General features: G+C 43.0%; 1 protein-coding gene across 6 annotated transcripts in view; it reads left to right on the forward strand.

The window, feature by feature from the left end:
* SLMAP (sarcolemma associated protein) overlaps positions 1-15,320 on the forward strand; it is a 494,984-nt gene that overhangs the window by 414,358 nt on the left and 65,306 nt on the right. For all 6 annotated transcript variants that reach the window (XM_053720860.1, XM_053720859.1, XM_053720862.1 and 3 more), the window contains one exon: positions 1,617-1,697. In XM_053720860.1, coding sequence (XP_053576835.1) covers positions 1,617-1,697 — 81 coding nt within the window. The remainder of the gene's footprint in view (positions 1-1,616; positions 1,698-15,320) is intronic.

Raw genomic sequence — 15,320 nt, forward strand, 5'->3', positions numbered from 1 at the left:
TATTTTATTTAGCGAGCAATGCTGATGACTATTCATTTACATAGACTTGCGTTTATTGCAGCGTCATTCTGTTCCTCCAGTTGGATAAGTGTTTGGATATGAACAGCTGGAAATTAGATCATTCACTTCTGATACGCTTCATTTTGATCTAAGTTTTATTTTTAAAACAAAAACAAAAAAAACTGTAATTATACTTTAAAAATCCCAAAAGGGACTTTATGTGCAAAAATTACAGGCTCTAACTCTTCAGAACTTGTATGTTTTGCATTACTCAAACTGTGTTTTATCCCCCACAGTGGGGTTAAACGCATAGATAAAACTCTGACTCTGAACACGGTGAGCAAATCTGCAGCGGAATTCACACAACCCCACCAACCACAGTCTTAAAAGGACAGTTTACTCAAAAAATGTCTCCCCTTTAATTTGTTTCCCATGATCCACTTTACCTGCTGGAGTGTATTAAATGATTTACAAGTATTTCCATTACCCTTATATTGGCATTTTAAATAGTTTATTTAGCCTGTGGTATCCCCACCCATCCTGAAAGTTTTTGGTCTCGAGGCCAAGCTCTGTTAACACAGCCAGTAGAAGAAATTACACTCCCAGTGGGGTATAGAAGAGATAAGGTAATAAAATGTTAATTTTCCATTGTTCTCTCCAAGTATTGGTGATTGGTTTATGGACAGATATAAGATAAAGAAGCAGATATATGTACACAATGTGATAAAGTAATGAGATCTGATTATACCTACAAGCTCAACCCAATTTATTAGATTGTGGTTTCAAAACACAAAATCAGCTAATTCATATACATAAATAAGCCTTAAAAAAAAAATCTCATACATTTTATACTCTGCAACTGAAAAAACAAGTAATTGGAAACACATTAAGAGAAAAACTATTTTATAGTATACTACTGCCCCTTTAAACATGGGAGCAGTGCAGAAAATGACATACTGTAGCAAAACAGAGAATGTTCCTTTAACATTGAGTAATCAAAGATTATCAGATTTTGATAATTAAATATAAATAAATAATAAATTGTCTCACTCATTTCCTACTCAGCTGCCAAAGCGAACAGGTCTGAATATTTGAATTTATCTAAATTATTGCATTTGAAAAGATCTTATGTATGAACAATACTGCAAATAATTCAATAAATAAGACGTTAGCTTTGGAGTAATTCAGATTGCACTTTTGTTCAAATGAAAACGAATCGCCTTAAACAATACATTATTCATCTTTTAACATTTGTAAAGTTGGCTGCCAGAAAGTGATTCCATTTTATTTTACACAAACTTAGGCATAAAAATCAGATATCTGCTTTCATGAACGTTTGACACCCAGTATCTTCTGCATTGTTCTGGAAATATAATCCTGTTTAGAGGAGCGGCTTATTTTCTAGGCTTCACGCACGATTCAAAAGCCAACCAATTTCAACTGGCAGACGCACAACTGGGCTTTTAATGCGAAGCGTCAGCTAGGCAAGTGATGCAGCTGCTAGCTCTTGTTCAAGCCGTGTCACTGTGATCTGATATCCTGATATTGAATTTGAACATACTGAAACTTTTTGTAATTTTCCCCCTCTAAACCGTTTTTTCCTTTGTGTTTTATAGAGAGTCCGGCAGACATCAAAGATTCAGATCTATCCGACACGCTCAGTCCTAGTAAAGAAAAGAGCAGTGACGAAACTACAGGTATTTGTCTTCGTGATGTTACAAACCTTAGGAAAACAATTACCATTATATTGATACAGTGGCTACTGATAGATGCATGCCCCAGATAAGCCGTTGCATTAGTTAAAAATCCATTATGGGGTAGCTTTATTAAGCTGCGCTGGCTGTTTTTGAGGCTTTGTGATACATAAGTGACCCTGCAGCCACAAATTTTAATGGACAGTCTACCAGCACGGTTATATTTAATATACTTTTTAACTCTATGATTACCTGTATCTAAGCCTCTGCAGACTGCCCCCTTATCTCAATGCTTTTTACAATCTTGCATTTTTGCCAATCAGTGCTAGTTCTTGTATAACCATTATCATTCTCCACAGGAGTGAGCACAATGGTATCTATATGTCACACATGAAGTAGCACTGTCTAGCTGGAGTGCAATATTGTAAAAAGCTAAGGAAAAAAAAAGGGGGGGTGACCTGCAGGGGTTTAGTAGCAGGCAATCTTAGAAATGATAAAGTATATTGATATAACAATGTTAGTTATCTATCTTTCTCCAACATAGGTGTGTCCGGTCCACGGCGTCATCCTTACTTGTGGGATATTCTCTTCCCCAACAGGAAATGGCAAAGAGCCCAGCAAAGCTGGTCACATGATCCCTCCTAGGCTCCGCCTACCCCAGTCATTCTCTTTGCCGTTGTACAGGCAACATCTCCACGGAGATGGCTTAGAGTTTTTTAGTGTTTAACTGTAGTTTTTATTATTCAATCAAGAGTTTGTTATTTTAAAATAGTGCTGGTATGTACTATTTACTCTGAAACAGAAAAGAGATGAAGATTTCTGTTTGTAAGAGGAAAATGATTTTAGCAACCGTTACTAAAATCCATGGCTGTTCCACACAGGACTGTTGAGAGGAATTAACTTCAGTTGGGGAAACAGTGAGCAGACTTTTGCTGCTTGAGGTATGACACATTCTAACAAGACGATGTAATGCTGGAAGCTGTCATTTTCCCTATGGGATCCGGTAAGCCATGTTTATTCAGCAAGTAAATAAGGGCTTCACAAGGGCTTATTAAGACTGTAGACTTTTTCTGGGCTAAATCGATTCATATATTACACATATTTAGCCTTGAGGAATCATTTAATCTGGGTATTTTGATAAAATAATATCGGCAGGCACTGTTTTAGACACCTTATTCTTTAGGGGCTTTCCCTAATCATAGGCAGAGCCTCATTTTCGCGCCGGTATTGCGCACTTGTTTTTGAGAGGCATGACATGCAGTCGCATGTGTGAGGAGCTCTGATACATAGAAAAGACTTTCTGAAGGCATCATTTGGTATCGTATTCCCCTTTGGGCTTGGTTGGGTCTCAGCAAAGCAGATACCAGGGACTGTAAAGGGGTTAAAGTTTAAACGGCTCCGGTTCCGTTATTTTAAGGGTTAAAGCTTCCAAATTTGGTGTGCAATACTTTTAAGGCTTTAAGACACTGTGGTGAAATTTTGGTGAATTTTGAACAATTCCTTCATACTTTTTCGCAATTGCAGTAATAAAGTGTGTTCAGTTTAAAATTTAAAGTGACAGTAACGGTTTTATTTTAAAACGTTTTTTGTACTTTGTTATCAAGTTTATGCCTGTTTAACATGTCTGAACTACCAGATAGACTGTGTTCTGAATGTGGGGAAGCCAGGGTTCCTTCTCATTTAAATAAATGTGATTTATGTGACACTGAAAATGATGCCCAAGATGATTCCTCAAGTGAGGGGAGTAAGCATGGTACTGCATCATTCCCTCCTTCGTCTACACGAGTCTTGCCCACTCAGGAGGCCCCTAGTACATCTAGCGCGCCAATACTCCTTACTATGCAACAATTAACGGCTGTAATGGATAATTCTATCAAAAACATTTTAGCCAAAATGCCCACTTATCAGCGTAAGCGCGACTGCTCTGTTTTAGATACTGAAGAGCATGAGGACGCTGATGATAATGGTTCTGAAATGCCCCTACACCAGTCTGAGGGGGCCAGGGAGGTTTTGTCTGAGGGAGAAATTTCAGATTCAGGGAAAATTTCTCAACAAGCTGAACCCGATGTGATTACATTTAAATTTAAGTTGGAACATCTCCGCGCTCTGCTTAAGGAGGTATTATCCACTCTGGATGATTGTGAGAATTTGATCATTCCAGAGAAACTATGTAAAATGGACAAGTTCCTAGAGGTCCCGGGGCTCCCAGAAGCTTTTCCTATACCCAAGCGGGTGGCGGACATTGTAAATAAAGAATGGGAAAGGCCCGGTATACCTTTCGTCCCTCCCCCCATATTTAAAAAATTGTTTCCTATGGTCGACTCCAGAAAGGACTTATGGCAGACAGTCCCCAAGGTCGAGGGAGCGGTTTCTACTTTAAACAAACGCACCACTATACCCATAGAAGATAGTTGTGCTTTCAAAGATCCTATGGATAAAAAATTAGAAGGTTTGCTTAAAAAGATGTTTGTTCAGCAAGGTTACCTTCTACAACCAATTTCATGCATTGTCCCTGTCACTACAGCCGCGTGTTTCTGGTTCGATGAACTAGTTAAGGCGATCGATAGTGATTCTCCTCCTTATGAGGAGATTATGGACAGAATCCGTGCTCTCAAATTGGCTAATTCTTTCACCCTAGACACCACTTTGCAATTGGCTAGGTTAGCGGCGAAAAATTCTGGGTTTGCTATTGTGGCGCGCAGAGCGCTTTGGTTGAAATCTTGGTCAGCGGATGCGTCTTCCAAGAACAAACTACTTAACATTCCTTTCAAGGGGAAAACGCTGTTTGGCCCTGACTTGAAAGAGATTATCTCTGATATCACTGGGGGTAAGGGCCACGCCCTTCCTCAGGATAGGTCTTTCAAGGCCAAAAATAAACCTAATTTTCGTCCCTTTTGTAGAAACGGACCAGCCCCAAGTGCTACGTCCTCTAAACAAGAGGGTAATACTTCTCAAGCCAAGCCAGCCTGGAGACCAATGCAAGGCTGGAACAAGGGAAAGCAGGCCAAGAAACCTGCCACTGCTACCAAGACAGCATGAAATGTTGGCCCCCGATCCGGGACCGGATCTGGTGGGGGGCAGACTCTCTCTCTTCGCTCAGGCTTGGGCAAGAGATGTTCTGGATCCTTGGGCACTAGAAATAGTCTCCCAAGGTTATCTTCTGGAATTCAAGGGGCTTCCCCCAAGGGGGAGGTTCCACAGGTCTCAATTGTCTTCAGACCACATAAAAAGACAGGCATTCTTACATTGTGTAGAAGACCTGCTAAAAATGGGAGTGATTCATCCTGTTCCATTAGGAGAACAAGGGATGGGGTTCTACTCCAATCTGTTCATAGTTCCCAAAAAAGAGGGAACGTTCAGACCAATCTTAGATCTCAAGATCTTAAACAAGTTTCTCAAGGTTCCATCGTTCAAGATGGAAACCATTCGAACAATTCTTCCTTCCATCCAGGAAGGTCAATTCATGACCACGGTGGATTTAAAGGATGCGTATCTACATATTCCTATCCACAAGGAACATCATCGGTTCCTAAGGTTCGCATTCCTGGACAAGCATTACCAGTTCGTGGCGCTTCCCTTCGGATTAGCCACTGCTCCAAGGATTTTCACAAAGGTACTAGGGTCCCTTCTAGCGGTGCTAAGACCAAGGGGCATTGCAGTAGTACCTTACTTGGACGACATTCTGATTCAAGCGTCGTCCCTTCCTCAAGCAAAGGCTCACACGGACATAGTCCTGGCCTTTCTCAGATCTCACGGATGGAAAGTGAACGTGGAAAAGAGTTCTCTATCTCCGTCGACAAGGGTTCCCTTCTTGGGAACAATTATAGACTCCTTAGAAATGAGGATTTTTCTGACAGAGGCCAGAAAAACAAAACTTCTAAACTCTTGTCGGACACTTCATTCCGTTCCTCTTCCTTCCATAGCGCAGTGCATGGAAGTAATAGGTTTGATGGTAGCGGCAATGGACATAGTTCCTTTTGCGCGCATTCATCTAAGACCATTACAACTGTGCATGCTCAGTCAGTGGAATGGGGACTATACAGACTTGTCTCCGAAGATACAAGTAAATCAGAGGACCAGAGACTCACTCCGTTGGTGGCTGTCCCTGGACAACCTGTCACAAGGGATGACCTTCCGCAGACCAGAGTGGGTCATTGTCACGACCGACGCCAGTCTGATGGGCTGGGGCGCGGTCTGGGGATCCCTGAAAGCTCAGGGTCTTTGGTCTCGGGAAGAATCTCTTCTACCGATAAATATTCTGGAACTGAGAGCGATATTCAATGCTCTCAAGGCTTGGCCTCAGCTAGCGAAGGCCAAGTTCATACGGTTTCAATCAGACAACATGACGACTGTTGCGTACATCAACCATCAGGGGGGAACAAGGAGTTCCCTGGCGATGGAAGAAGTGACCAAAATCATTCAATGGGCGGAGACTCGCTCCTGCCACCTGTCTGCAATCCACATCCCAGGAGTGGAAAATTGGGAAGCGGATTTTCTGAGTCGTCAGACATTGCATCCGGGGGAGTGGGAACTCCATCCGGAAATCTTTGCCCAAATCACTCTACTGTGGGGCATTCCAGACATGGATCTGATGGCCTCTTGTCAGAACTTCAAGGTTCCTTGCTACGGGTCCAGATCCAGGGATCCCAAGGCGACTCTAGTAGATGCACTAGTAGCACCTTGGACCTTCAAACTAGCTTATGTATTCCCGCCGTTTCCTCTCATCCCCAGGCTGGTAGCCAGGATCCATCAGGAGAGGGCGTCGGTGATCTTGATAGCTCCTGCGTGGCCACGCAGGACTTGGTATGCAGATCTGGTGAATATGTCATCGGCTCCACCATGGAAGCTACCTTTGAGACGAGACCTTCTTGTTCAAGGTCCGTTCGAACATCCGAATCTGGTCTCACTCCAGCTGACTGCTTGGAGATTGAACGCTTGATTTTATCAAAACGAGGGTTATCAGATTCTGTTATTGATACTCTTGTTCAGGCCAGAAAGCCTGTAACTAGAAAAATTTACCACAAAATATGGAAAATATATATCTGTTGGTGTGAATCTAAAGGATTCCCCTGGGACAAGGTAAAGATTCCTAAGATTCTATCTTTTCTCCAAGAAGGATTGGAGAAAGGGTTATCTGCAAGTTCCTTGAAGGGACAGATTTCTGCCTTGTCTGTGTTACTTCACAAAAAGCTGGCAGCTGTGCCAGATGTTCAAGCCTTTGTTCAGGCTCTGGTTAGAATCAAGCCTGTTTACAAACCTTTGACTCCTCCTTGGAGTCTCAACTTAGTTCTTTCAGTTCTTCAGGGGGTTCCGTTTGAACCCTTACATTCCGTTGATATTAAGTTATTATCTTGGAAAGTTTTGTTTTTGGTTGCAATTTCTTCTGCTAGAAGAGTTTCAGAATTATCTGCTCTGCAGTGTTCTCCTCCTTATCTGGTGTTCCATGCAGATAAGGTGGTTTTACGTACTAAACCTGGTTTTCTTCCAAAAGTTGTTTCTAACAAAAACATTAACCAGGAGATAGTCGTGCCTTCTTTGTGTCCGAAACCTGTTTCGAAGAAGGAACGTTTGTTGCACAATTTGGATGTTGTTCGCGCTCTAAAATTCTATTTAGATGCTACAAAGGATTTTAGACAAACATCTTCCTTGTTTGTTGTTTATTCTGGTAAAAGGAGAGGTCAAAAAGCAACTTCTACCTCTCTCTCTTTTTGGATTAAAAGCATCATCAGATTGGCTTACGAGACTGCCGGACGGCAGCCTCCTGAAAGAATCACAGCTCATTCCACTAGGGCTGTGGCTTCCACATGGGCCTTCAAGAACGAGGCTTCTGTTGATCAGATATGTAGGGCAGCGACTTGGTCTTCACTGCACACTTTTACCAAATTTTACAAGTTTGATACTTTTGCTTCTTCTGAGGCTGTTTTTGGGAGAAAGGTTTTGCAAGCCGTGGTGCCTTCCATTTAGGTGACCTGATTTGCTCCCTCCCTTCATCCGTGTCCTAAAGCTTTGGTATTGGTTCCCACAAGTAAGGATGACGCCGTGGACCGGACACACCTATGTTGGAGAAAACAGAATTTATGTTTACCTGATAAATTACTTTCTCCAACGGTGTGTCCGGTCCACGGCCCGCCCTGGTTTTTTAATCAGGTCTGATAATTTATTTTCTTTAACTACAGTCACCACGGTATCATATGGTTTCTCCTATGCAATTATTCCTCCTTAACGTCGGTCGAATGACTGGGGTAGGCGGAGCCTAGGAGGGATCATGTGACCAGCTTTGCTGGGCTCTTTGCCATTTCCTGTTGGGGAAGAGAATATCCCACAAGTAAGGATGACGCCGTGGACCGGACACACCGTTGGAGAAAGTAATTTATCAGGTAAACATAAATTCTGTTTTTTAAACAATAAAAAAATGAAGTAGACTGTCCCTTTAAAGGGATGAGAAACCAAAGTTTTTCTTTCATGATTCAGATAGAGCATGCCACTTTAAGCCACTTTCTAATTTACTCCTATTATAAATGTTTCTTTGTTCTTTTGGTATCTTTATTTGAAAAAGCAGGAATGTTAGCTTAGAAGCCGGCCCATTTTTGGTTCAGAACCCTGGGTAGCGCTTGCTGATTGGTGGCTACATTTAAAACAAATGCTAAAACAAATGAAAGCACTAAATGACTTGTGTAACAGAGAGCTTAGTTGCTAATAAAACGTCCTTTTAAGGAAAGACATAATTTTATTTTCTTATATATTGGCATGTCCTTTTAAAGTGAAGGTCAATTTAGATGAATTGGTGCCTGGTTTTTAATAATCCTATTAAAAACAAGGGCACTGAACACAGCACTAATGCCATTTGCAAGCGTGCGACACGCTGACAGGGTGAGTCCCATATATTTTTTACATACCGGGCAGGTAGCACTGCAACATGGATATGCAGTGTGAAGTTACTGCTAGTTCGCACAGTCCACGTTGCTACTTTAGGCTGCATTAGCACTTAACCCCTGCTATCAAATTATGAAAAACACAAGCCACGAACACTAAGCAGATAAACAAAAGGAGTGTGGAGACAGCGGAAGAGATTCTTTGGGTCTTCACAATTACTATAAATGCTGGAAATGCCCAATGTTTGATCTTGGGGGCGTAGAAAATGTGAGAAGAGTGCTATTGTAAGCAATGTCGTCCAGCTGAGGACCGAGGTACGCAATACCGACATGAATATTATTACCCCCTTACTTAAGAAGAAAGCTAAAGATCCACCAACCCCTTACATGCACAGCTCTCCTTCCCTTACTCGGCTTGATGTTTTCTAAGTGTACTTCACTACTCAGTCATGTCGCTACTGGACATATGTGGGAACCTCTGCCCCCTGCTAAAAACTGACGTGGGGTAATTGTAGTGCTCCCTTCAGGGCTCTTGATTGTATTTCTGTACTTTAAGGTTATTGGGCCATAAGGAGAAAGATAGTTCCTCATACATGAACAAGCCTGCTTCAGTAACAGATAGTATACCCCTTTAATATTGTTAGGCGTTTCACTCGGTGTGCATGCTTAAATTCTCTTTCTCCAACATAGGTGTGTCCGGTCCACGGCGTCATCCTTACTTGTGGGATATTCTCTTCCCCAACAGGAAATGGCAAAGAGCCCAGCAAAGCTGGTCACATGATCCCTCCTAGGCTCCGCCTACCCCAGTCATTCTCTTTGCCGTTGTACAGGCAACATCTCCACGGAGATGGCTTAGAGTTTTTTAGTGTTTAACTGTAGTTTTTATTATTCAATCAAGAGTTTGTTATTTTGAAATAGTGCTGGTATGTACTATTTACTCAGAAACAGAAAAGAGATGAAGATTTCTGTTTGTATGAGGAAAATGATTTTAGCAACCGTCACTAAAATCCATGGCTGTTCCACACAGGACTGTTGAGAGCAATTAACTTCAGTTGGGGGAACAGTGAGCAGTCTCTTGCTGCTTGAGGTATGACACATTCTAACAAGACGATGTAATGCTGGAAGCTGTCATTTTCCCTATGGGATCCGGTAAGCCATGTTTATTAAGATCGTAAATAAGGGCTTCACAAGGGCTTATTAAGTCTGTAGACTTTTCTGGGCTAAATCGATTCATTTTTAACACATATTTAGCCTTGAGGAATCATTTAATCTGGGTATTTTGATATAATAATATCGGCAGGCACTGTTTTAGACACCTTATTCTTTAGGGGCTTTCCCAAATCATAGGCAGAGCCTCATTTTCGCGCCGGTGTTGCGCACTTGTTTTTGAGAGGCATGACATGCAGTCGCATGTGAGAGGAGCTCTGATACTTAGAAAAGACTTTCTGAAGGCGTCATTTGGTATCGTATTCCCCTTTGGGCTTGGTTGGGTCTCAGCAAAGCAGATACCAGGGACTGTAAAGGGGTTAAAGTTAAAAACGGCTCCGGTTCCGTTATTTTAAGGGTTAAAGCTTCCAAATTTGGTGTGCAATACTTTTAAGGCTTTAAGACACTGTGGTGAAAATTTGGTGAATTTTGAACAATTCCTTCATATTTTTTCGCAATTGCAGTAATAAAGTGTGTTCAGTTTAAAATTTAAAGTGACAGTAACGGTTTTATTTTAAAACGTTTTTTGTACTTTATCAAGTTTATGCCTGTTTAACATGTCTGAACTACCAGATAGACTGTGTTCTGAATGTGGGGAAGCCAGAATTCCTATTCATTTAAATAAATGTGATTTATGTGACAATGACAATGTTGCCCAAGATGATTCCTCAAGTGAGGGGAGTAAGCATGGTACTGCATCATTCCCTCCTTCGTCTACACGAGTCTTGCCCACTCAGGAGGCCCCTAGTACATCTAGCGCGCCAATACTCCTTACTATGCAACAATTAACGGCTGTAATGGATAATTCTGTCAAAAACATTTTAGCCAAAATGAACACTTATCAGCGTAAGCGCGACTGCTCTGTTTTAGATACTGAAGAGCATGACGACGCTGATAATAATGGTTCTGAAGGGCCCCTAAACCAGTCTGATGGGGCCAGGGAGGTTTTGTCTGAGGGAGAAATTACTGATTCAGGGAACATTTCTCAACAAGCTGAACCTGATGTGATTACGTTTAAATTTAAGTTGGAACATCTCCGCATTCTGCTTAAGGAGGTATTATCCACTCTGGATGATTGTGACAAGTTGGTCATCCCAGAGAAACTATGTAAAATGGACAAGTTCCTAGAGGTCCCGGGGCTCCCAGAAGCTTTTCCTATACCCAAGCGGGTGGCGGACATTGTTAATAAAGAATGGGAAAGGCCTGGTATTCCTTTCGTCCCTCCCCCCATATTTAAAAAATTGTTTCCTATGGTCGACCCCAGAAAGGACTTATGGCAGACAGTCCCCAAGGTCGAGGGAGCGGTTTCCACTTTAAACAAACGCACCACTATACCCATAGAGGATAGTTGTGCTTTCAAAGATCCTATGGATAAAAAATTAGAAGGTTTACTTAAAAAGATGTTTGTTCAGCAGGGTTACCTTCTACAACCAATTTCATGCATTGTCCCTGTCGCTACAGCCGCGTGTTTCTGGTTCGATGAGCTGATAAAGGCGGTCGATAGTGATTCTCCTCCTTATGAGGAGATTATGGACAGAATCAATGCTCTCAAATTGGCTAATTCTTTCACCCTAGACGCCACTTTGCAATTGGCTAGGTTAGCGGCTAAGAATTCTGGGTTTGCTATTGTGGCGCGCAGAGCGCTTTGGTTGAAATCTTGGTCAGCTGATGCGTCTTCCAAGAACAAGCTACTTAACATTCCTTTCAAGGGGAAAACGCTGTTTGGCCCTGACTTGAAAGAGATTATCTCTGATATCACTGGGGGTAAGGGCCACGCCCTTCCTCAGGATCGGCCTTTCAAGGCAAAAAATAAACCTAATTTTCGTCCCTTTCGTAGAAACGGACCAGCCCAAAGTGCTACGTCCTCTAAGCAAGAGGGTAATACTTCTCAAGCCAAGCCAGCTTGGAGACCAATGCAAGGCTGGAACAAGGGAAAGCAGGCCAAGAAACCTGCCACTGCTACCAAGACAGCATGAAATGTTGGCCCCCGATCCGGGACCGGATCTGGTGGGGAGCAGACTCTCTCTCTTCGCTCAGGCTTGGGCAAGAGATGTTCTGGATCCTTGGGCGCTAGAAATAGTCTCCCAAGGTTATCTTCTGGAATTCAAGGGGCTTCCCCCAAGGGGGAGGTTCCACAGGTCTCAGTTGTCTTCAGACCACATAAAAAGACAGGCATTCTTACATTGTGTAGAAGGCCTGTTAAAAATGGGAGTGATTAATCCTGTTCCATTAGGAGAACAAGGGATGGGGTTCTACTCCAATCTGTTCATAGTTCCCAAAAAAGAGGGAACGTTCAGACCAATCTTAGATCTCAAGATCTTAAACAAGTTTCTCAAGGTTCCATCGTTCAAGATGGAAACCATTCGAACTATTCTTCCTTCCATCCAGGAAGGTCAATTCATGACCACGGTGGATTTAAAGGATGCGTATCTACATATTCCTATCCACAAGGAACATCATCGGTTCCTAAGGTTCGCATTCCTGGACAAGCATTACCAGTTCGTGGCGCTTCCTTTCGGATTAGCCACTGCTCCAAGGATTTTCACAAAGGTACTAGGGTCCCTTCTAGCTGTGCTAAGACCAAGGGGCATTGCTGTAGTACCTTACTTGGACGACATTCTGATTCAAGCGTCGTCCCTTCCTCAAGCAAAGGCTCACACGGACATTGTCCTGGCCTTTCTCAGATCTCACGGATGGAAAGTGAACGTGGAAAAGAGTTCTCTATCTCCGTCAACAAGGGTTCCCTTCTTGGGAACAATAATAGACTCCTTAGAAATGAGGATTTTTCTGACAGAGGCCAGAAAAACAAAACTTCTAGACTCTTGTCGGATACTTCATTCCGTTCCTCTTCCTTCCATAGCGCAGTGCATGGAAGTGATAGGTTTGATGGTAGCGGCCATGGACATAGTTCCTTTTGCGCGCATTCATCTAAGACCATTACAACTGTGCTTGCTCAGTCAGTGGAATGGGGACTATACAGACTTGTCTCCGAAGATACAAGTAAATCAGAGGACCAGAGACTCACTCCGTTGGTGGCTGTCCCTGGACAACCTGTCACAAGGGATGACATTCCGCAGACCAGAGTGGGTCATTGTCACGACCGACGCCAGTCTGATGGGCTGGGGCGCGGTCTGGGGATCCCTGAAAGCTCAGGGTCTTTGGTCTCGGGAAGAATCTCTTCTACCGATAAATATTCTGGAACTGAGAGCGATATTCAATGCTCTCAAGGCTTGGCCTCAGCTAGCGAGGGCCAAGTTCATACGGTTTCAATCAGACAACATGACAACTGTTGCGTACATCAACCATCAGGGGGGAACAAGGAGTTCCCTAGCGATGGAAGAAGTGACCAAAATCATTCTATGGGCGGAGTCTCACTCCTGCCACCTGTCTGCTATCCACATCCCAGGAGTGGAAAATTGGGAAGCGGATTTTCTGAGTCGTCAGACATTGCATCCGGGGGAGTGGGAACTCCATCCGGAAATCTTTGCCCAAGTCACTCAGCTGTGGGGCATTCCAGACATGGATCTGATGGCCTCTCGTCAGAACTTCAAAGTTCCTCGCTACGGGTCCAGATCCAGGGATCCCAAGGCGGCTCTAGTGGATGCACTAGTAGCACCTTGGACCTTCAAACTAGCTTATGTGTTCCCGCCGTTTCCTCTCATCCCCAGGCTGGTAGCCAGGATCAATCAGGAGAGGGCGTCGGTGATCTTGATAGCTCCTGCGTGGCCACGCAGGACTTGGTATGCAGATCTGGTGAATATGTCATCGGCTCCACCTTGGAAGCTACCTTTGAGACGAGACCTTCTTGTTCAGGGTCCGTTCGAACATCCGAATCTGGTTTCACTCCAGCTGACTGCTTGGAGATTGAACGCTTGATCTTATCGAAGCGAGGGTTCTCAGATTCTGTTATCGATACTCTTGTTCAGGCCAGAAAGCCTGTAACTAGAAAAATTTACCACAAAATTTGGAAAAAATATATCTGTTGGTGTGAATCTAAAGGATTCCCTTGGGACAAGGTTAAGATTCCTAAGATTCTATCCTTCCTTCAAGAAGGATTGGAAAAAGGATTATCTGCAAGTTCCCTGAAGGGACAGATTTCTGCCTTGTCTGTGTTACTTCACAAAAAGCTGGCAGCTGTGCCAGATGTTCAAGCCTTTGTTCAGGCTCTGGTTAGAATCAAGCCTGTTTACAAACCTTTGACTCCTCCTTGGAGTCTCAACTTAGTTCTTTCAGTTCTTCAGGGGGTTCCGTTTGAACCCTTACATTCCGTTGATATTAAGTTATTATCTTGGAAAGTTTTGTTTTTGGTTGCAATTTCTTCTGCTAGAAGAGTTTCGGAACTATCTGCTCTGCAGTGTTCTCCTCCTTATCTGGTGTTCCATGCAGATAAGGTGGTTTTACGTACTAAACCTGGTTTTCTTCCAAAAGTTGTTTCTAACAAAAACATTAACCAGGAGATTATCGTACCTTCTCTGTGTCCGAAACCAGTTTCGAAGAAGGAACGTTTGTTGCACAACTTGGATGTTGTTCGCGCTCTAAAATTCTATTTAGATGCTACAAAGGATTTTAGACAAACATCTTCCTTGTTTGTTGTTTATTCCGGTAAAAGGAGAGGTCAAAAAGCAACTTCTACCTCTCTCTCTTTTTGGATTAAAAGCATCATCAGATTGGCTTACGAGACTGCCGGAAGGCAGCCTCCCGAAAGAATCACAGCTCATTCCACTAGGGCTGTGGCTTCCACATGGGCCTTCAAGAACGAGGCTTCTGTTGATCAGATATGTAGGGCAGCGACTTGGTCTTCACTGCACACTTTTACCAAATTTTACAAGTTTGATACTTTTGCTTCTTCTGAGGCTATTTTTGGGAGAAAGGTTTTGCAAGCCGTGGTGCCTTCCATTTAGGTGACCTGATTTGCTCCCTCCCTTCATCCGTGTCCTAAAGCTTTGGTATTGGTTCCCACAAGTAAGGATGACGCCGTGGACCGGACACACCTATGTTGGAGAAAACAGAATTTATGTTTACCTGATAAATTACTTTCTCCAACGGTGTGTCCGGTCCACGGCCCGCCCTGGTTTTTTTAATCAGGTCTGATAATTTATTTTCTTTAACTACAGTCACCACGGTATCATATGGTTTCTCCTATGCAAATATTCCTCCTTAACGTCGGTCGAATGACTGGGGTAGGCGGAGCCTAGGAGGGATCATGTGACCAGCTTTGCTGGGCTCTTTGCCATTTCCTGTTGGGGAAGAGAATATCCCACAAGTAAGGATGACGCCGTGGACCGGACACACCGTTGGAGAAAGTAATTTATCAGGTAAACATAAATTCTGTTTTCCTACCTGGAATAGCAGCTCTCATCCCTACTGACAGAGCACAGTTTAAATGTAAGATTTCTCAAGATTTGACATTTCAGCTACCAACTCCAAGCTTCGTAGCAGCCAAAGGGTACAAGTCTTCATACTCTACGATGAACTCTGCTGAATCATATTCTTGGGCCTGTTTTGTGTTGTCCCTAAAACTGCTCCAACTCTTGTATTAGATTCAGAT

This window comes from Bombina bombina, chromosome 7 (genome assembly GCF_027579735.1).
Source record: "Bombina bombina isolate aBomBom1 chromosome 7, aBomBom1.pri, whole genome shotgun sequence".
Classification (NCBI taxonomy): domain Eukaryota; kingdom Metazoa; phylum Chordata; class Amphibia; order Anura; family Bombinatoridae; genus Bombina; species Bombina bombina.